The sequence below is a fragment of the Melanerpes formicivorus genome, unplaced genomic scaffold, assembly GCF_026170545.1.
Source record: "Melanerpes formicivorus ecotype bairdi unplaced genomic scaffold, bMelFor1.0.p_v2 SCAF_76, whole genome shotgun sequence".
Classification (NCBI taxonomy): Eukaryota; Metazoa; Chordata; class Aves; order Piciformes; family Picidae; genus Melanerpes; species Melanerpes formicivorus.
The window spans coordinates 2,425,113-2,441,165 of record NW_027142428.1 but is presented as its reverse complement, the minus strand read 5'-3'; the positions used below and the strand labels follow the sequence as shown (position 1 = coordinate 2,441,165).

The 16,053-nt window shown below is 48.9% G+C and overlaps 1 protein-coding gene across 2 annotated transcripts in view; it reads left to right on the top strand.

Annotated features, from left to right (window-relative positions):
* The window catches only part of HDLBP (high density lipoprotein binding protein), a 44,695-nt gene that overhangs the window by 16,803 nt on the left and 11,839 nt on the right, over nt 1–16,053 (top strand). For both annotated transcript variants that reach the window (XM_068164019.1, XM_068164020.1), the window contains exons 2-17: nt 2,935–3,002; nt 3,653–3,765; nt 4,663–4,817; nt 6,086–6,301; nt 7,909–8,115; nt 8,562–8,777; nt 10,029–10,235; nt 10,443–10,550; nt 11,079–11,183; nt 12,230–12,308; nt 12,834–12,973; nt 13,276–13,380; nt 13,634–13,747; nt 14,047–14,133; nt 14,781–14,912; nt 15,213–15,431. In XM_068164019.1, coding sequence (XP_068020120.1) covers nt 3,690–3,765; nt 4,663–4,817; nt 6,086–6,301; nt 7,909–8,115; nt 8,562–8,777; nt 10,029–10,235; nt 10,443–10,550; nt 11,079–11,183; nt 12,230–12,308; nt 12,834–12,973; nt 13,276–13,380; nt 13,634–13,747; nt 14,047–14,133; nt 14,781–14,912; nt 15,213–15,431 — 2,166 coding nt within the window. In that variant the 5' untranslated portion in view covers nt 2,935–3,002; nt 3,653–3,689. The remainder of the gene's footprint in view (nt 1–2,934; nt 3,003–3,652; nt 3,766–4,662; nt 4,818–6,085; nt 6,302–7,908; nt 8,116–8,561; nt 8,778–10,028; nt 10,236–10,442; nt 10,551–11,078; nt 11,184–12,229; nt 12,309–12,833; nt 12,974–13,275; nt 13,381–13,633; nt 13,748–14,046; nt 14,134–14,780; nt 14,913–15,212; nt 15,432–16,053) is intronic.

The window sequence follows — 16,053 nt, the reverse complement described above, 5'->3', positions numbered from 1 at the left end:
GGTGACGAGCATCGTCCCTGCCCGGTGCCTGGCTCGTCGAAGGTGGGCGCTGCCTGGGACGCGGTGGCAGTGCCGACCCCGACCGCCTCCGGGCGCAGCCTTCCCCCACGTGGGACGCGCCGCCCGAGGCCGGCGGCTTCTCTCGGTGAAACAGCGCCAGGGCCTGTCCTGCTCGGGGCTGGCCAGCGGGGCGCAGGAGGCTGCAGGCTCTTGTTGGCTGAGCTCAGGTGAGCAGCTGAACAGGCACAGAGCGCCTCCTGTCCCAGGGCAGTAAGGAGGTGGTGGGAAGGGTGGCAGGTCATGGAGTTCGTGGAAGCGTAAATATAGAGAACAGGTCAGGTGCAAGTATGGCTGCAGTTAAAGCAGCGCTCTCAGATGTTCTACTTCAGGAATTGGTGGCAAAGACAGGACTGTCCTGCTACACAGCAGCTGTTTGTAGACTAAACAGCCCTAGATCTCTCAGCCTTCAACTACACCTTATTTTAGCTACCCCGATTAACAAAATGCTAATATTTCTGTCAAATACCATTCTAAATAACCCATAACTGATGTTGCTGTCCACAAGTACTGGTGGCGTTTGCCCTGTGACACTGCTTTTGTTTCTCTTCGTACAAATGTTTCCCTTGTGGTTAGGTCTGGCCTTTGCTGGAGGTTATTTTTAGGATAATTTTGTTCTCTTTATTTTAAGTGCACTCCAGACTTCTGAAACTTCTTTTGGCACACAAAGCCAGTGCTACAGACAGCTTATAAACTGGGCAGTTTAAAACCTGTTGACCCAGTCAGCCACATGCTAGCATGATGTAGCTGTAACCTTAGTTTCCAAACTTAGGTTTGGAAACTTAGGTTTAGTAGTAAGTCAAGGAGATGTAGACTCCAAATGCAACACCTGAGCTGCTGGGTTTGACATTGCGTTCTAAAATACCATTCTGATGGCTGTTGCCAGTTTTGGCCAGAGATTAGTCCCTGAGGCGTGCAATATTCCAGATGTTTGGGGTTACTGGAGATGAGGAGCATTTGTTCTTAGCTTGCCTTATGGGTGATGAAGCACAATTCATACTGAGAAATGCTGCCCTTAGGTTTCTCTTTGAATGTCTAGATGATCTGTGAGGTGGAGGCTGCAGGTAAGTCTACACACCGCAGCTAGTGTGGACACAGTGAAACCAGCAGCTGTGCCTGGAGATTGTGGCTTTCTGGCAGGTGCTATATATTTGGTGTCATTTTTTTGCTTCTAATCCTTACCTTTCCCCTCTAAGAAGTAGAGCAAGATGAGCCAGGTGGTACTTCCCCGAGAAATGAAAGTTACAAGCACACCCATGCTGTTAGCAAGGCTCTAGCTAGGCCTTGGCAGCTGCCTGTGATGTCTGGGGTGCTTCTCGCTCTTGCCCTTGTTCCTGTTTGCAGCTTGCTGTGAGGTGGTGGCATGCTTGAGCTGGAGGAACCAGCAGCAGAGTCTGCAAGCCTTGCTAAAACAGTCTAGGACAAGTAGTGTGCTGCTTTCCTTAGTTCTGTGAGAGCCCAAGACACGGTCCTGTACCATGGGCATGTAACCAGTGTTACACAGCAGTGCAAGGAGATGCTAACCACCCTTCTGTGTAGAGCAGTGAATGTCTTGCAGAGCCTCTGCATGCTGCAACAGCTGTGCTTTTCAGACAGCTTGGCTAGCTGGCCTTGGCCTGGTAGCTGCCCTCTCCTATTAGCAGATTGTTACAGGATTAATTGCAACATTACCTCTATTGCTGTGATAGCACAGGTGGTGTTTTCTTGTGCCAGATAAGAGGCTTCTTGAAGTTGGGGAAAACACCCTGATCTTCACTGGGGGCATATCAGGTCTACGTGGCCCAGCTGCATTGCTGCTGCCCTTGTTCTTCCCTCTTGCTGCTGTCACCTTCTTTTGCTGTGTCACAACATAAGCGTGATGTGAGACACACATCAGCAACACTGTGCTTTGAGAACCTTTTCTGGCACATTGGGAGGTTAGAAACGGCAACTGTCAGTTTGCTGAAAAGCGCCTGAGTTTGCTGTTGAGAAGAAGATGTGAGCAGAACTGCAGGACTTGTGTGGGAGATAGAGGTCTCTTGTCCTGAAAGCACTCAGAGGCACTGGGTTTCAGTAGTGCAAGCTCTGCAAGAGCAGGCGTAACCACTGCAGGTGTGGGGAGCTGTTGTGCATCTGGCAGAATGTGTGCTGTGTTGTGCTGGCTTTTGCATTTTCACTTACCCACCTAAACACTTTTTCAGTAACTCTGCAAGTCCAGGGGATGTAAAGCTCCCATCAACAGTGTAACTTTTTTCCTGGTTTCCATCTTGTGTGTGCATCCGAAATAGTCCATAAAAACCTGCATGGGTTTCGTTCTTCTGACTTAGGCCTGGACACGGAATTCAGTGCCTGGTACAATAAAAAAATGAAGAGGTGGACTGACCAGCAGCTATGTGTGGATAGCCCTGAGTGTTTGACTTAGTCTGTAAGGATGTCTGTGTTGATTCACCCAAGCTCCAATAAACTGCATTCCTAACATCTGACTGATGGCAGTGATGTTGGCTGGTTTTCAGGTTGCTAGTTTTCTCTGACTAGATGTTGATGCTGTTGCTTACAACCCTGAAATTTCATGTCTCTCTTGCACATCTGTTACTAATTGACTATTTTTGCCTGACACTGGATGGCTGCTCTTGTAGCCAGTGTGATGAAAGAGTAGCTACTCCCAGCTTCCTGCTGTGAGTTTTAAGTAGTTGGTGGTGTTGCCTGTAGCTGTGGTAAAACATGTCGGCTAAAGGACAAGATGTAACTCCGTGTGAGAACGTTTTGGGTGGGGTGCAAGTTTGAAACAGTATAGGTGGTGGGGTTTGTTGGGAGTTCCAGCTATGGGAGTGTCACGTTTTCCTTTTGTCTTGGAGCAGTCTCTTAATTTAAATTGTTTTCACTTTTTTCCCTATAAAGCAAAAGCTGGCAGGCTGACAGACGGGCAGCTTACAGGACGGACTCTCTGGCTACTGACCATTTAGCTGGTAAGTTCTTATTTTGGGAGAGCCAAAGATCTGGCTGCTGCTAAGCCTGCTTATCAGAGTGGCTTTCTCAGTGTATCCCTAAGTCAGTGGGAGTTCAGACACCTAAGTCAGTCCTTTTCAGGAAGAGGCAGGATTCTGAGTCCTTTGTGTTTTCTCTCCAGGGTTACACAGTGGTCTTAGGCTGGCTGTCCAGACCTTTGAATACTCATTTCAAAGCTGCACACCATAGAATTGTTACTGTTGGAAAAGATCTTTAAGATCGAGTTGGTTGGACTTGATGATCTTTGAGGTCTCTTCCAACCTTGGTGATTCTGTGAGTCCAACCCTCACCATTAACAACTGAGAGAATAATTAGAGTACACTTCAACAACTTTTGCAATCCCCCTTTCCAGTGACCACCTTAGGTTGCACATCCTCTGCTTTCTTAAGGAGAAAATCTTGTTTTGATGTCCCCTGTGCTGTGAGGAAATATCTTCCCTGACTTTCCCTCTGGTTCAGCAAGAGGGCTGGGCAGCAGACTGGTACCGTAGATGCTTTCTGAGAGGCTGGCTGGGAAAGTGCTCAGTGACAAATGCTTTGCCTTCTTGGAGTGACTTCTGTTGCACGTTGAATGGTGTTGGTAACAGTGCTGCCACTTCTTTCTCTTCCAGTGGCATACCCGGATTGTGTGTGGGTGGGAAGTCGACAATGAGCTCCGTGGCAGTTTTGACCCAGGAGAGCTTTGCTGAACACCGCAGCGGCCTGGCTCAGCAGCAGGTGAAAGGTGAGACAACACTGTGGAGTTCCTATGAGGTGCCCCTGAATGCAGACAGCACAGGCAGGGTTCCTTGCTGTTACCCAAGCTTGCTCCATACAGCTGCTTCCCTGCATGCAGATGTTGCACACATCAGTCCACTAAACTCTTGCCTTTGCACTGCTAACAGCACAGTGATGGTGCTGTGCAGTGCAGGGCTGGGGGAAGCAAGCCTCAGCTCTTCATAGCACTGTGGCTGGAAGTGCTGTCAGCTGTGACATGATGAGGCACATGCAAGCATGGGGCATTTGGCTTACAAGACAGTCTGGTGGGATCAGTGTGTTGGGCTGTTGTTGCCTTCCTTTGCTCAGCCAGGTGCTGGGGGAAGGCAGCTTAGCTGCACTAACTGACTTAGTGATGAGTTTCAGTACCCATCCTCCAGCTGTGAGCTGACCTACTTGGCATGGCCCAGTGCACAACTGAGTTGAACATAGGATACAGGCTTTCCCTGGACTCTGCCCTAACTACAGTGCTTCTCCCCGCCTTCCTCCTGGGTGGATGTTTGTGTCTTATCTGCTTCTGACCTGCAGCCTTCCTCTGTTCCTTCCACTTCTTTCTGCTCAGTCTGTTCTCTCTTAATCAAGCCCCCCTCGCTGGCACCATTCACTTGCACATTTACTTCCTGTTGTCTGTAGTGCCAGCTCAGACAGGGTTGGTTGGTTAGTAGCTTCTGTGGTCCATACTGTGCTGGGGTCCATTGTGCTCTGGACTAGGCTGTTCCACAAGCATAACTGTCATGAGATTAATAGCAGTGTACAAGTCATTTGCTCTCCCATGCTAGTGGTGCCTAAATCCAGTTGCACTATTTTGTAATAGGGAGATTTCTTCAGGGAGAGCATGTAATTTACCCTGTGTGCTTCACTCCAGTTACAGCTTTAAACTCTGAAGAAGAGAATGATCCTCCAACCTACAAGGAAGCCTTCCCTCCTCTCCCTGAGAAAGCACCATGTTTGGAAGCTGCCCAGGAACCTTCTGGGCCCTGGAGCAAAATTCGACCAATAAAGGCTTCTGTCATCACTCAGGTTGGTGGGAGTGGGTGTCTTATTCTTCCCTTTTCCTCTCTCCAAAAAGTAGATGAGGTCAAGCCTTCCCTCAAGTATAAAATCCTTAGTGTGTCACATTGACAGCCTCTCTGCTGTACTTTACCCTGAGGCATGAGAAGGATTGGAGCTGAGCTAGGATTGCTCTGGAGGGAAGGGCAGAAAGAGCTCTGTATCCCTGCTCCACAAATTGCTGAAGCAGGCCTGAAGGGAGGATTGCAGAATTCAAGTAGTGAGCACTAATCCATTAAAGCATTCCCTCACAGCACATACTTTAGGAAGGTACCAGTATGGAGCAGACTGCCTGCTGCAGTGCTCTCGTGCTTTCCCTGGTGGCAGCTTGGTGTCCTCACTGGAAAGACTAATGGCTTGCACTGGTATGCCAGTAAAGTTCTCTGTGGCAGCAAGAGAGGGACTGGCAATCAAAAGCGTACTGACTGCTTGATGTGCCCTTGTGGAATCAGAGTTGTTTCAATTGGAAAAGACCTTAAAGATCATAGAGTCCAGCCATTATCAAACTCTACCAAGGCTGGTGCTAAACCATGTCCCTCAGCATCGCATCTCTGCCTTCTTGTGACACCTCCGGGGATGGGGATTTGACCACTGCCGTGGGCATCCTGTTCCAGTGTTTGAGAACTCTTCCAGTGAAGAAGTTAATTCTAATATCCAACCTAAACCTCCAGTGGTGCAACTTGAGGCCATTTCCTCTTGTCCTATCACTTGTTACTAGGGAGAAGAGACCAATTCCCACTTCTCCCCAGCTTCCTTCAGGGAGTTGCAGAGGGCAGTGAGGTTTCTCTTCAGCATAGTTTTCTCCAGATTAAACAACCTCACTTCCCTCACTGCTCCTCACAAGGTTCTTCAGACCCTTCATCAGCTTCATTGCCCTTCTCTGAACCTGTTCCAGCCCCTCAATGTCCTTGTGGTGAGGAGCCCAAAGCTGAACCCAATACTCAAGGTGTAGCCTCACCAGTGCTGAGAACAGGGGGACACCCTGGTCTTGGCTCATGTTCATCTGCTGTCGATAAACACCCCCAGGTCTTTCCCTGCTTGGCAGTGTCCAGCCACTCTGCCCCAAGCCTGAAGTGTTCAGGGAGTTGTTGTGACCCAAGTGCAGGACTCAGCGCTTGCACTTGTTGAATCTCATCCTGTTTACCCCTCAATCCAGTCTGTCCAGGTCCCTCTGCAGAGCCTTCCTAGCCTCCAGCAGATCAACACTCACTCCTTTTATCTGCCCTGTACCTGAGCAGGTGTTCCATGTGCCACTGGAGGAGAGGAAATACAAGGACATGAATCAGTTTGGAGAAGGTGAGCAGGCAAAGATCTGCCTTGACATCATGCAGAAGACAGGAGCTCACCTGGAGCTATCTCTTGCAAAGGACCAGGGCCTTTCCATCATGGTCTCTGGTAAGCTGGAAGCAGTCATGAAGGCTCGGAAGGAGATTGTTGCTCGGCTGCAGACTCAGGTGAGGGCAGCTAACTGTTTTCTCTTTTCATCTTTGCTCATCCCCAGACTGTCCAGTGCTCTGAGACCCTTGGGTGTGTGTGCTTACAAGTCAGAGAGGTGTTATTAGATGACTAATTCAGCTTTGCCATATATTTTCAAAGCACACAATTGCCAATTTGGAATGGAAATGAGGCTTAAAATAGGAGTCAAAGCTAATTACAGGCCATGGTGTTGCAGGAAGGGTAGAGTCTGCAATCTCCGAGCACTTGAATTGCAAACAGTGACTTTGTGTTGAGGTGCTGGTGAGGAGAGGGGCAGGCCCCTCAGACAAAGCAGGTAGTGTGTGCTTTCTCTGGAGGACCTGGAGGGATGGGAGAAAGAAAAGCAGAGAAGACATCAGGCCAAAACCCGAAAGCTTCAGGTCACGGTTCTGGATTGCATAACTCAAGCCACACTGGTAAGGAGCCACAGGCCCGTTGTTTTAGCTGCTTCTCCTATCCTCTAGGTTGATAATCAAGGTGGTAAGTTGTTAGGATATCAGCCAGGTCTCTGTGTGTTTCAAAGTGTGATATCAAAGGTAGTTAATGCAGTAACTGCAATAGTTAATACCATGTCTGCTTAGCATTGTTCAGCCTCTGTGTCACACCCTGCCAGAGGGAAGAGAAAGGGACAAACCCTACATACTGTGCATCTGAAATGTAGTTCAAGTCCTACTGCCACAGATGCATGACCCACTGTCCTCAAATACACCTCCTACTGCACTGGCCCCAGCTCTGAAAGGTGTGTCTATATTCCCAGTTTCTCCTAGGCTTTGGTGGCTTCAGTACATGGACCCAGAGTAGAAGAGTTGCACCAAGTGATCTTCTTGTTTTGTTTTGTAGGATTTGCTTTGGGGTTTTGTTGTTGTACCTTGAGTTTTAAGAGTCTAATTACTATTAGTAGCTGCATGTTCACAGGCATCAAGAGCATGGTAGCAACCATCAGTTGTCAGGTCAGTAAACTTGGTGAGAAGAGAATAAGTCAGGAATCCCTGTTACAGACCAACCCTTCAGTGGTAGATTGGGAGAAGCTCTTGGAACCCCTTTTCCAAGTGGGTCCTTCTAGAAGCAGTCCCAGGAGTATCCTGTGCTATATTGAGAAACCTTAGTAGCAGTAAGCATCACCTAACTGTCTACCTGCTGGAATAGGTTTCTGGTGTTGAATTTCTGTTTCCTAGGAGTCAGACTGTATGTCTTGCTCTCTGTAGCCTTGGCAGCAGATGTCAGAGTTCAGATAAACTCCACCTGTGATCCGTCATCTCAGCTGCTGTCCGGCACTGCTCCAGTGTCTTACACTGGTGGATGGGCACCTCCTGGTCTGTGCCTAAAGGTGTTTTGTGATTCAAGATATTGCTGCAGTGCAAACAGAAGGGTTTTGAGGGAAGATGCGTTTCAGACTGCTGGTAGACAGGCACTGTAGGTTGACTGTTCTGGTACAGTATCAGTCCTCAGAACGTGTTGGGAAAGATTGTGTTTGCTCCTCAGTGGTACCACTAAGCAACATCTAACTTGCTTTCCCTGGCTCTGTTCCTGTGGATCTGTCAGTGCTGGCAAGGATTCTCACAGGTGCTTGGTTCATGTCTTGCAGGCTTCAGCGACAGTTGCCATCCCCAAGGAGCACCACCGTTTTGTCATTGGAAAGAATGGTGAGAAGCTGCAGGACCTGGAGCTCAAAACTGCAACCAAAATCCAGATCCCCCGCCCGGATGACCCCAGCAACCAGATCAAGATCACTGGCACTAAGGAAGGGATTGAGAAGGCCAGACACGAGATCTTGCTTATCTCTGCTGAGCAGGTACTGCAGTGCTGTGGTCTCTCTCCTGGCATTAGCTGCACAGCCGTTTTTCATCTCCATGGTCTATCAGGTGTTTGTAACCACTGTAGCCACACTCAGTGGCTAATGTGTTAGTCTGAGCAGAGTCATGTTCTGTGCTGTATGAGTACCTCCCTCAAGTTCTGCAGCTCAAGCCCCAGAAAGGGTGAAATCAGAAAAGTGTGTTTTGTGTTTGGGGTGAACCCAGTTAGGTGCCAGCAGAGATGAGACGAGATCACAGAGGTGAAAGTTGTAAATCAACAGCAGCAACAGCAGTGTTTGTAGATGGAAGGAGATGGAGATCTGCCATCTGAGAAGGGTGTCCTGGGCCAGTGTCAAGCAGTGCAGCACTGGGAGCTTAGGTGTATCTGGCAGAGACTGTCACATGGAGGGCAGTTCCCAGCGAGGCGCGTTCTGGGCTCTTGCAGGATAAGCGTGCCGTGGAGCGGCTGGACGTGGAGAAGGTGTTCCACCCCTTCATCGCGGGCCCCTACAACAAGCTGGTGAGCGAGCTCATGCAGGACACGGGGACACGCATCAACATTCCTCCACCTAGCATCAACAAGACAGAGATAGTCTTCACAGGAGAAAAGGAACAGCTAGCCCAGGCTGTGGCTCGTGTTAAGAAGATCTATGAGGAGAAGGTATGGATGGTCCATATAGCTTCCCATCTTCCCACACCTGCTCATAGTCCCTGTTCCCCTTTTGCTCTAAAGCATCTCTCTGTTGCACCCTCCTCACATCAGCTCTTGCTCACCAGCCTTTGCAGTACATGGCCCTAGATCATCATCACAGACGGCTTAGGTTGGAGGGGAATCTTAAAGATCATCTATTCCAATCTCCCTGCCATGGGCAGGGACACTTACTTCTCAGCTGGACTTGGTTGCTCAAGGCATCACCCAATCTGGCTTCCAATCCACAACTTCCCTGAGCAACCTGTTCTAGTGTCTCATCATTCTCATACTGAGGAACTTCTCCCTAAGATCCAGTCTAAACCTCCTCTCCCTCAGCTTCAAACCATCCCCCCTTGTCCTGTTACTGGACACCCTTATGAGAAATCCTTCTCCAGCTTTCCTGTAGGTAATGGAAGGCAGGTATTGCAACCTTCGAGTATGGGAAGGCAGCTGTAAGGTGACCCTAGAATCTTTTCTCCAAGCTAAACAACCCCAGCTCCCTCAGCCTATCCTCATAGGAGCAGCCCTTGGATCATCTTTGCGGCCCTCCTCTGGACTTGCTCCAACAGTTCTATGTCCTTATTTCCTCGTTCAGCAGAGTGGGACTTGTGGGGATACCACCAGGGAGGTGGCAGACTTTTCACTTTTCAGTTTCATGGCAATTAGCAGACTATGAAGGACTCCCCTGGCAGGTGCTATTAAGCAAGAAAGTGTGAAGTCTACAGCAGTGACCAGCTGCCCATAGCAAAGTTTCTGCCTAATAGAAGTTACTGAACAGTGAATTTTACTCCAGCTTATTTTCCACAGCCAACATAGCTGTGAATATCTGTGTTGGGCTGTTTCTCCTCATGGATAGATCTGGGTTTCAACAGAGGTAATCAGCTTACAGACTGTAGCCTGCATGCTTTTGCATTACAGCACTGCCTGGGGGAGAGCTGTGCACTGAGCCCCTGTGCAGGGTAGGGCATGTGTATATGGTTTCCTCCATGTAGTGTCCCAGGGAACTGGACAAAAAATGCTGGGTTTGTGCTTCACCTGTGAATTTTTGAGCACAAGGCTTTCTGTAGGAAGGGGCCCAATAGGGACTAGTGTCCTGCAGAAGCACTGTGCTCCTTTGCTTTCCTCTTAGCTGGGTGCAGAGTTTCACTGCACCTTGTGACTCTTCTTGTTGCTCTTCCCTGCCCCACTGTAATTAATGCCCTACTGCCTCTGCCCCTGCAGAAAAAGAAGACTACTACCATTGCAGTGGAGGTGAAGAAGTCCCAGCACAAGTATGTCATCGGCCCCAAGGGGAATTCCCTGCAGGAGATCTTGGAGAAAACTGGAGTCTCTGTCGAGATCCCACCCACTGACAGTAGCTCGGAGACGGTGATACTGCGAGGCGAGCCTGAAAAGCTTGGGCAGGCGCTGACTGAAGTTTATGCTAAGGTACTGACCAGATGGGCTAGCCTCCTCTCAGAGTCCCATCAAGATACATCTGTGAGCCCTGACAAGTAGAGGGGGTAGTCTTTGTTGGGCTGTTAGAGATGCAGCTTAGCAGTCAGCACTGACGGTGTGGCATGGGAACTGGAAGTGAATTTTTGTGAAGGTGTCTTCAGTCTGTCCCTCAGGCAGCTTCTGTTTTCTCTCCATCAGGCCAACAGTTTCACCGTCTCCTCGGTCTCTGCCCCCTCTTGGCTTCATCGTTTCATTATTGGAAAGAAAGGACAAAACCTGGCCAAAATAACTCAGCAGATGCCAAAGGTATGGATGAGCTGGTTGGCTTAGCACCCTCTGATGTACAGTTTAGTCCAGATCACTCGCTGCATAAAAAAGAAATGTACTCAAGCATGGGTAACACCAGGGAGGAAATGATGCAGACCTTAGTATTAAGGGAAGCCAAACACTGCACAGCCTATGTTGTTCTGATGGCTTGAGCCCCTCAAAGGAAGCTGTATGTGGAACTTGTTTGAGAATTGGTGGAGCAGAATACCTGCAAATGCTGACTTCAATGAGGCTTCTCCCTGGTGAGTTAGATGATGTCTAGAGAAAGGCTAGGTTAGTAACTACCCCAAAGTCCTTGTGGGGGCTCCAGGGCAGCACCAAAACCTTGGGCTCTAGACTCTGTGAATGCTAAGTTGCTGCCTTCTGAAACCATGGGAATGATGTGTGTACTTTGTGGGAAGGAAACCACCCCTTAGTGGCAGGGATTGATGATACAGGCCTGGCTAACAGCATTGACCTGGCTTGTATCTTGGAAAACTCTTCATGGATTCATTACTCTCTCTCAAGGTTCATATTGAATTCACCGAAGGAGAGGATAAAATCACTTTGGAAGGACCTACAGAAGATGTGAACGTGGCTCAGGAACAGATTGAAGTTATGGTCAAGGATCTGGTAAGTTGGTGCTACTGGTTCCAGTATACAAGAAATTGGGGGAAGAAGGGGCAGCAGAGCAGAGAGGATGAGTCTGGATGTGTATCACATCCATGCAGTGTCCTGACACGCTGAACAACTTGCAGGAGACAAGTTGTGTGGCAGATGGGCAAAACCCTTGGTTACAAACCTTACCAATAGCATTCTTCAAAAATCAGCAGAGATGTAGATGTAGAGAAGGAAAGGTTCTCTATCAGTTGGCTGGAGAGTCATCTAAGTCCCTTTTGAGTGTTTAATAAGTACTGTGCAGATGGCTGACAGCTGGCTGAACATGAGCCAGCAGTGTGCTCTATTAGCCAAGAAGGCCACCGGCATTCTGGGCCTCAATCAGCAGCAGTGTGGCCAGCAGGACCAGGGCAGTTCTCAGCACTGGTGAGGCCACACCTTGAGGACTGGGTTCAGTTTTAGGCCCCTCACTACAAGAAGGACATTGAAGGGCTGGAGTGTGCCCAGACAAGGGCAACAAAGCTGGTAAGGGTCTGGAGAACAGGTCTGCAAGGAGTGGCTGAGGGAACTGGGATTATTTATTGTGGAGAAGAAGAGGCTGAGAGGAGAACTCATGGCTCTCTGCCACTCCCTGGGAGGAGCCTGGAGCAAGGAGGGGGTTATTGGTCTCTTCTGCCTAGTATCAGGACGTAGAATGAGAGGAAATGGCCTGAAATTGTGCCAGGGGAGGTTTATGTTGGATATTAGGAAAAATTGTGGAAGAGTGGTCAGGCATTAGAACAGGCTGCCCAGGGAGATGGTGGAGTCACCATCCCTTGGAGGTGTTGGAAAAATGGCATGTTCAAAAAAGCGGGCATGGCCCTTTGAGGACTTGGTTTAATGGCCATGGTGGTGTTGGGCTCATGGTTGCACTCAGTGGTCTTCGAGGTGCTTTCCAACCAAAACAATCCTATGATCCAAGCTGCAGACTCAGTGCCAGTACTGGCAGTAGGCAGTTCCTGAGGGGATAACTCAGGAGAAGTGGTGAGCTGCCTTTCCTAGCCCTGTGCAATTCTTTACAGATCAACCGGATGGATTATGCGGAAATCAACGTTGACCACAAATTCCACCGGCACCTCATTGGCAAGAATGGAGCTAACAGTAAGTGGGGTGCCTTCCTAATCCCTCTTATGCTCAGACTCCCTGTGTTTAGTAGATGATATCAGGGGCTCTGTAGCTCACCCAGCATGCTGTCTCCATCATGTTTCTTCTGCTTTTACTGAGTGATGTTGGCATGAGGAGAAAAACGGCCAGTGCAGCCTTAGAGCGGCTTTAGTGTGTGAGAGTGTTGGGAGGTGGAACAGTGGTGGGATTACTTTGCCATGAGTTGTTTGGGTTTTTTTCAGTTGGAAAATTGTCAGGTTTGATTTTGGGTTTTTGGTTCTTTGTTGTTTTGGGTTTCTTTTGGAGTTGCTCTATGTGAATTGTGCTTTAACAGCCAATTGGGGGTGGTAGAAATCTGCTTGGTGAGTTTCTCCCAGGAAAAGAATTTGGGATTAGAAACAAATGATCATCTTCTGATCCTAAATGTGGGGCTGTTTGAGGAAGAAACAGATGCCTCACTCTGGCAAGAAACAATTGGCTCTAAGCAGTGATAATCGAGGTACTTGCTTCCTCGCCTTGAAGTTAACAGGATCAAGGACCTCTACAAGGTGTCTGTACGCATTCCTCCGGACAACGAGAAGAGCAATCTGATCAGAATTGAAGGAGACCCACAGGGGGTCCAACAGGCCAAGAAAGAGCTGCTGGAACTTGCTTCCCGTATGGTGAGTAGGATGTGATCTTTGGGGGGCTGCAGGGTTTGGGCTGTTGAGTTCCCTTGTAACCTTTTGGTGCAAGTGTGTGCCCCTTGCCTGCTAAGCACGTGGATTTCATGACGAGTGTGAGCTCCTCTTCACAGATGAGTTCTTCTGTTCCCTTGGATGCCCCTTCTCTGTCAACCTAGAATAAATGTTGTCTAGAGGAGGGAAGTGGGACAGTGCTGGCAAGTAAACTGTCAGTCAGCAGACTGGCAAATAGAAGTTCAGCTCTTCTGCTGAACACTCAGTGCAGACTCTGTTCTCATCAGGAAAATGAACGCACCAAGGACCTAATCATCGAGCAGAAATTCCACCGGACCATCATTGGGCAGAAGGGTGAGCGGATCCGGGAAATCCGGGAGAAATTCCCAGAGGTAAGGCTCTCCAGGAGATGAGGAAGGGATATTTCCTACTGAAGGAGTAGACATACAGTTGCTGAAGCTCATAAACGTCACAGCTCTGTATCTAGCGTGTCCAAGAAGAGTTCTTTTGGCCAGGCGCTGCTAATATGGTTACCCTTTTCCGAATGGGAAGGGGGATGTGTGGGATTTCCCTAAGTCCTGCTTGTGGCTGCCACAGCAATTCTTGCCTTTGCTTGAGCTGACTGTACATGTCCATCTCCTGCAGGTTATCATCAACTTCCCAGACCCTGCGCACAAGAGTGACATCGTCCAGCTCAGAGGGCCCAAAAACGAGGTGGAGAAGTGCACCAAGTACATGCAAAAGATGGTGGCAGACCTGGTAAGGGGGACTTTGGTGTGCTGATCTCTTCTGTGTGCCTGCATATTCCTGAAGTAAAGCAGACCTATGCTGGCTTGGCTAGGGCTGAAACACCTCATAGTTAGGGAGCTGGGGACACTGACTAGAGGTGGGGTGATACCTGTTATTTAAGGGCTATATGCTTATTCTTGCTCATGTCTCATAGAGAGAGCTTCCTTGGGTGTAAGCCTATTGTCAGAAGCTTGCTTAGCAGTTCCTGGGACAGGGCTTCACTTGCTATGACAATGGAATTTTCAATTCTTTTTTCCTTTCTGCCTTAGGTTGAAAACAGTTTTTCTATTTCTGTCCCCATCTTCAAACAATTCCACAAGAACATCATAGGAAAAGGAGGTGCCAACATCAAGAAGGTGAGATGTATTGCCTCTCTCCAGTCCTCACTATGGCCACTGTCTGCAGCTCAATAGCATTCATTGCTCTCTCCTGCTCATTGGTGATGTCAAATCACAGAATGGTTTGGGCTGGAAGGGACCTCCAAGTCCAACACCATTGCCAGGGCAGGGTCACTCAGGGCAGGTCACACAGGAATACATCCAGGCTGTTTTTGAAAGTCTCAAGAGAAAGAGACTCCACAACCTCTCTGGGCAGCCTGCTCCAGTGCTCTGTCACCCTCACAGTGAAAAAGTTTTCCCTTGTGTTCCCAAGGAACCTCCTCTGCTCCAGCTTGCACCCATTGCCCCTTGTCCTATCATTGGACATCAGTGAGCAGAGCCTGCCCCTGTCCTCTCAACACTCACCCTTCTTGTCTTTATAACCATGCATGAAGTCACCCCTCAGTCTCCTCTTCTCCAAGCTAAAGAGCCCCATCTCCCTTAGCCTTTCCTCAGAGGGGAGATGTTCCACTCCCTTCAACATCTTTGACTCTTTACTGGACTCCTCCAAGCAGTTGCTGAGACCCTTCTTGAACTGAGGGATCCAGAACTGGGCACAATATATAAATTCCAAGGGCTTTTTTCTGACATGGAACACCTCTGAGACAACTTTTTTCTTTCACTAGATCCGTGAAGAAAGCAACACCAAAATTGACCTCCCAGCAGAGAACAGCAACTCGGAGACAATTGTTATCACAGGCAAGAGAGCAAACTGTGAGGCTGCTCGCCACAGAATTCTTGCCATCCAGAAAGAGCTGGTGAGTGAAACGTCTGGGCTGTGCAGATTAGGGACTTGAAAATAATGCTAGAAGACATAAATATAGAAGTGCTTGTAGTGAGGTAGAGCTGGGTGTAGAGGGAGCAGGCAAATGTGAGTGTCAGTCTGTGAGTTTGTGGCTGCTGCTGTCAGGAGCAGCCAGTCTCAAGCACCTCTGGTCAGGCATTCCTTACACACAACTTCATGAAGCTCCTAGCAACGTGGTGGTTAGAGGGTAAGCAGGGTGGGTGCAAATGCATTTTAGCAGCTTAGCTAACAGTTTGGTACTGTTTTCTCTTAGGCCAACATCACAGAGGTGGAGGTCTCTATTCCTTCCAAACTGCACAATTCCCTCATTGGCGCCAAAGGCCGCTTCATCCGCTCCATTATGGAGGAGTGTGGTGGAGTACACATCCATTTCCCTACTGAGGGCTCTGGCAGTGACACAGTGACCATCAGGGGCCCAGCCCAGGATGTGGAGAAAGCCAAGAAACAGCTGCTGCACCTGGCAGAGGAGAAGGTGAGCCTTGTCTTATAAGGGAAGGAGCAGATAGTTTTGGCTAGCCATTTCTTTTTGGGTATTGAAGTGATCCTCTTTGCTTGCTGGGAAGCCTCTGGCATCAGCCAACCTCATGCTCTTTTGAGGGATTTGAGTCCTGTTGGGATGATTAAAAGAGAAGACAATGAGTTCTTTTCCCATGGATAGAAGAACTGGCTAATGCTTCTCAAGGGGTTAAGACTCCCCCACTCCTGTAGTTTGAATGTTATTTGGTATCCACACTTCTCTGAAACAGCTTTCTCTGCTGTTACCTCTTCTACGTTTTTCCTGACATCTGTCTGAATTCCAGCTCCACTTCTTCCACTGCACTGCATATATCTGGTTTTGAGAACTTGCACTGAGTTGTGGGTTGACTGACCAGCTGGTCATTTTAATAGCCAGAAAAACCCCTTTCTAATATCAGCTTGTGGACTTGCTCTCCTGATCAGTTGGTTGCCTCTGCAACCAGCAGTCAGCAAATTGTCAGGCTGCCTTGTGTAAATGTCATACAGAATGTTAGGGGTTGGAAGGGACCTCCAGTGATTAAGTCCAACACCCTTGCCAGAGCAGGATCATCTAGGGCAGGTCACACAGGAATGCATCC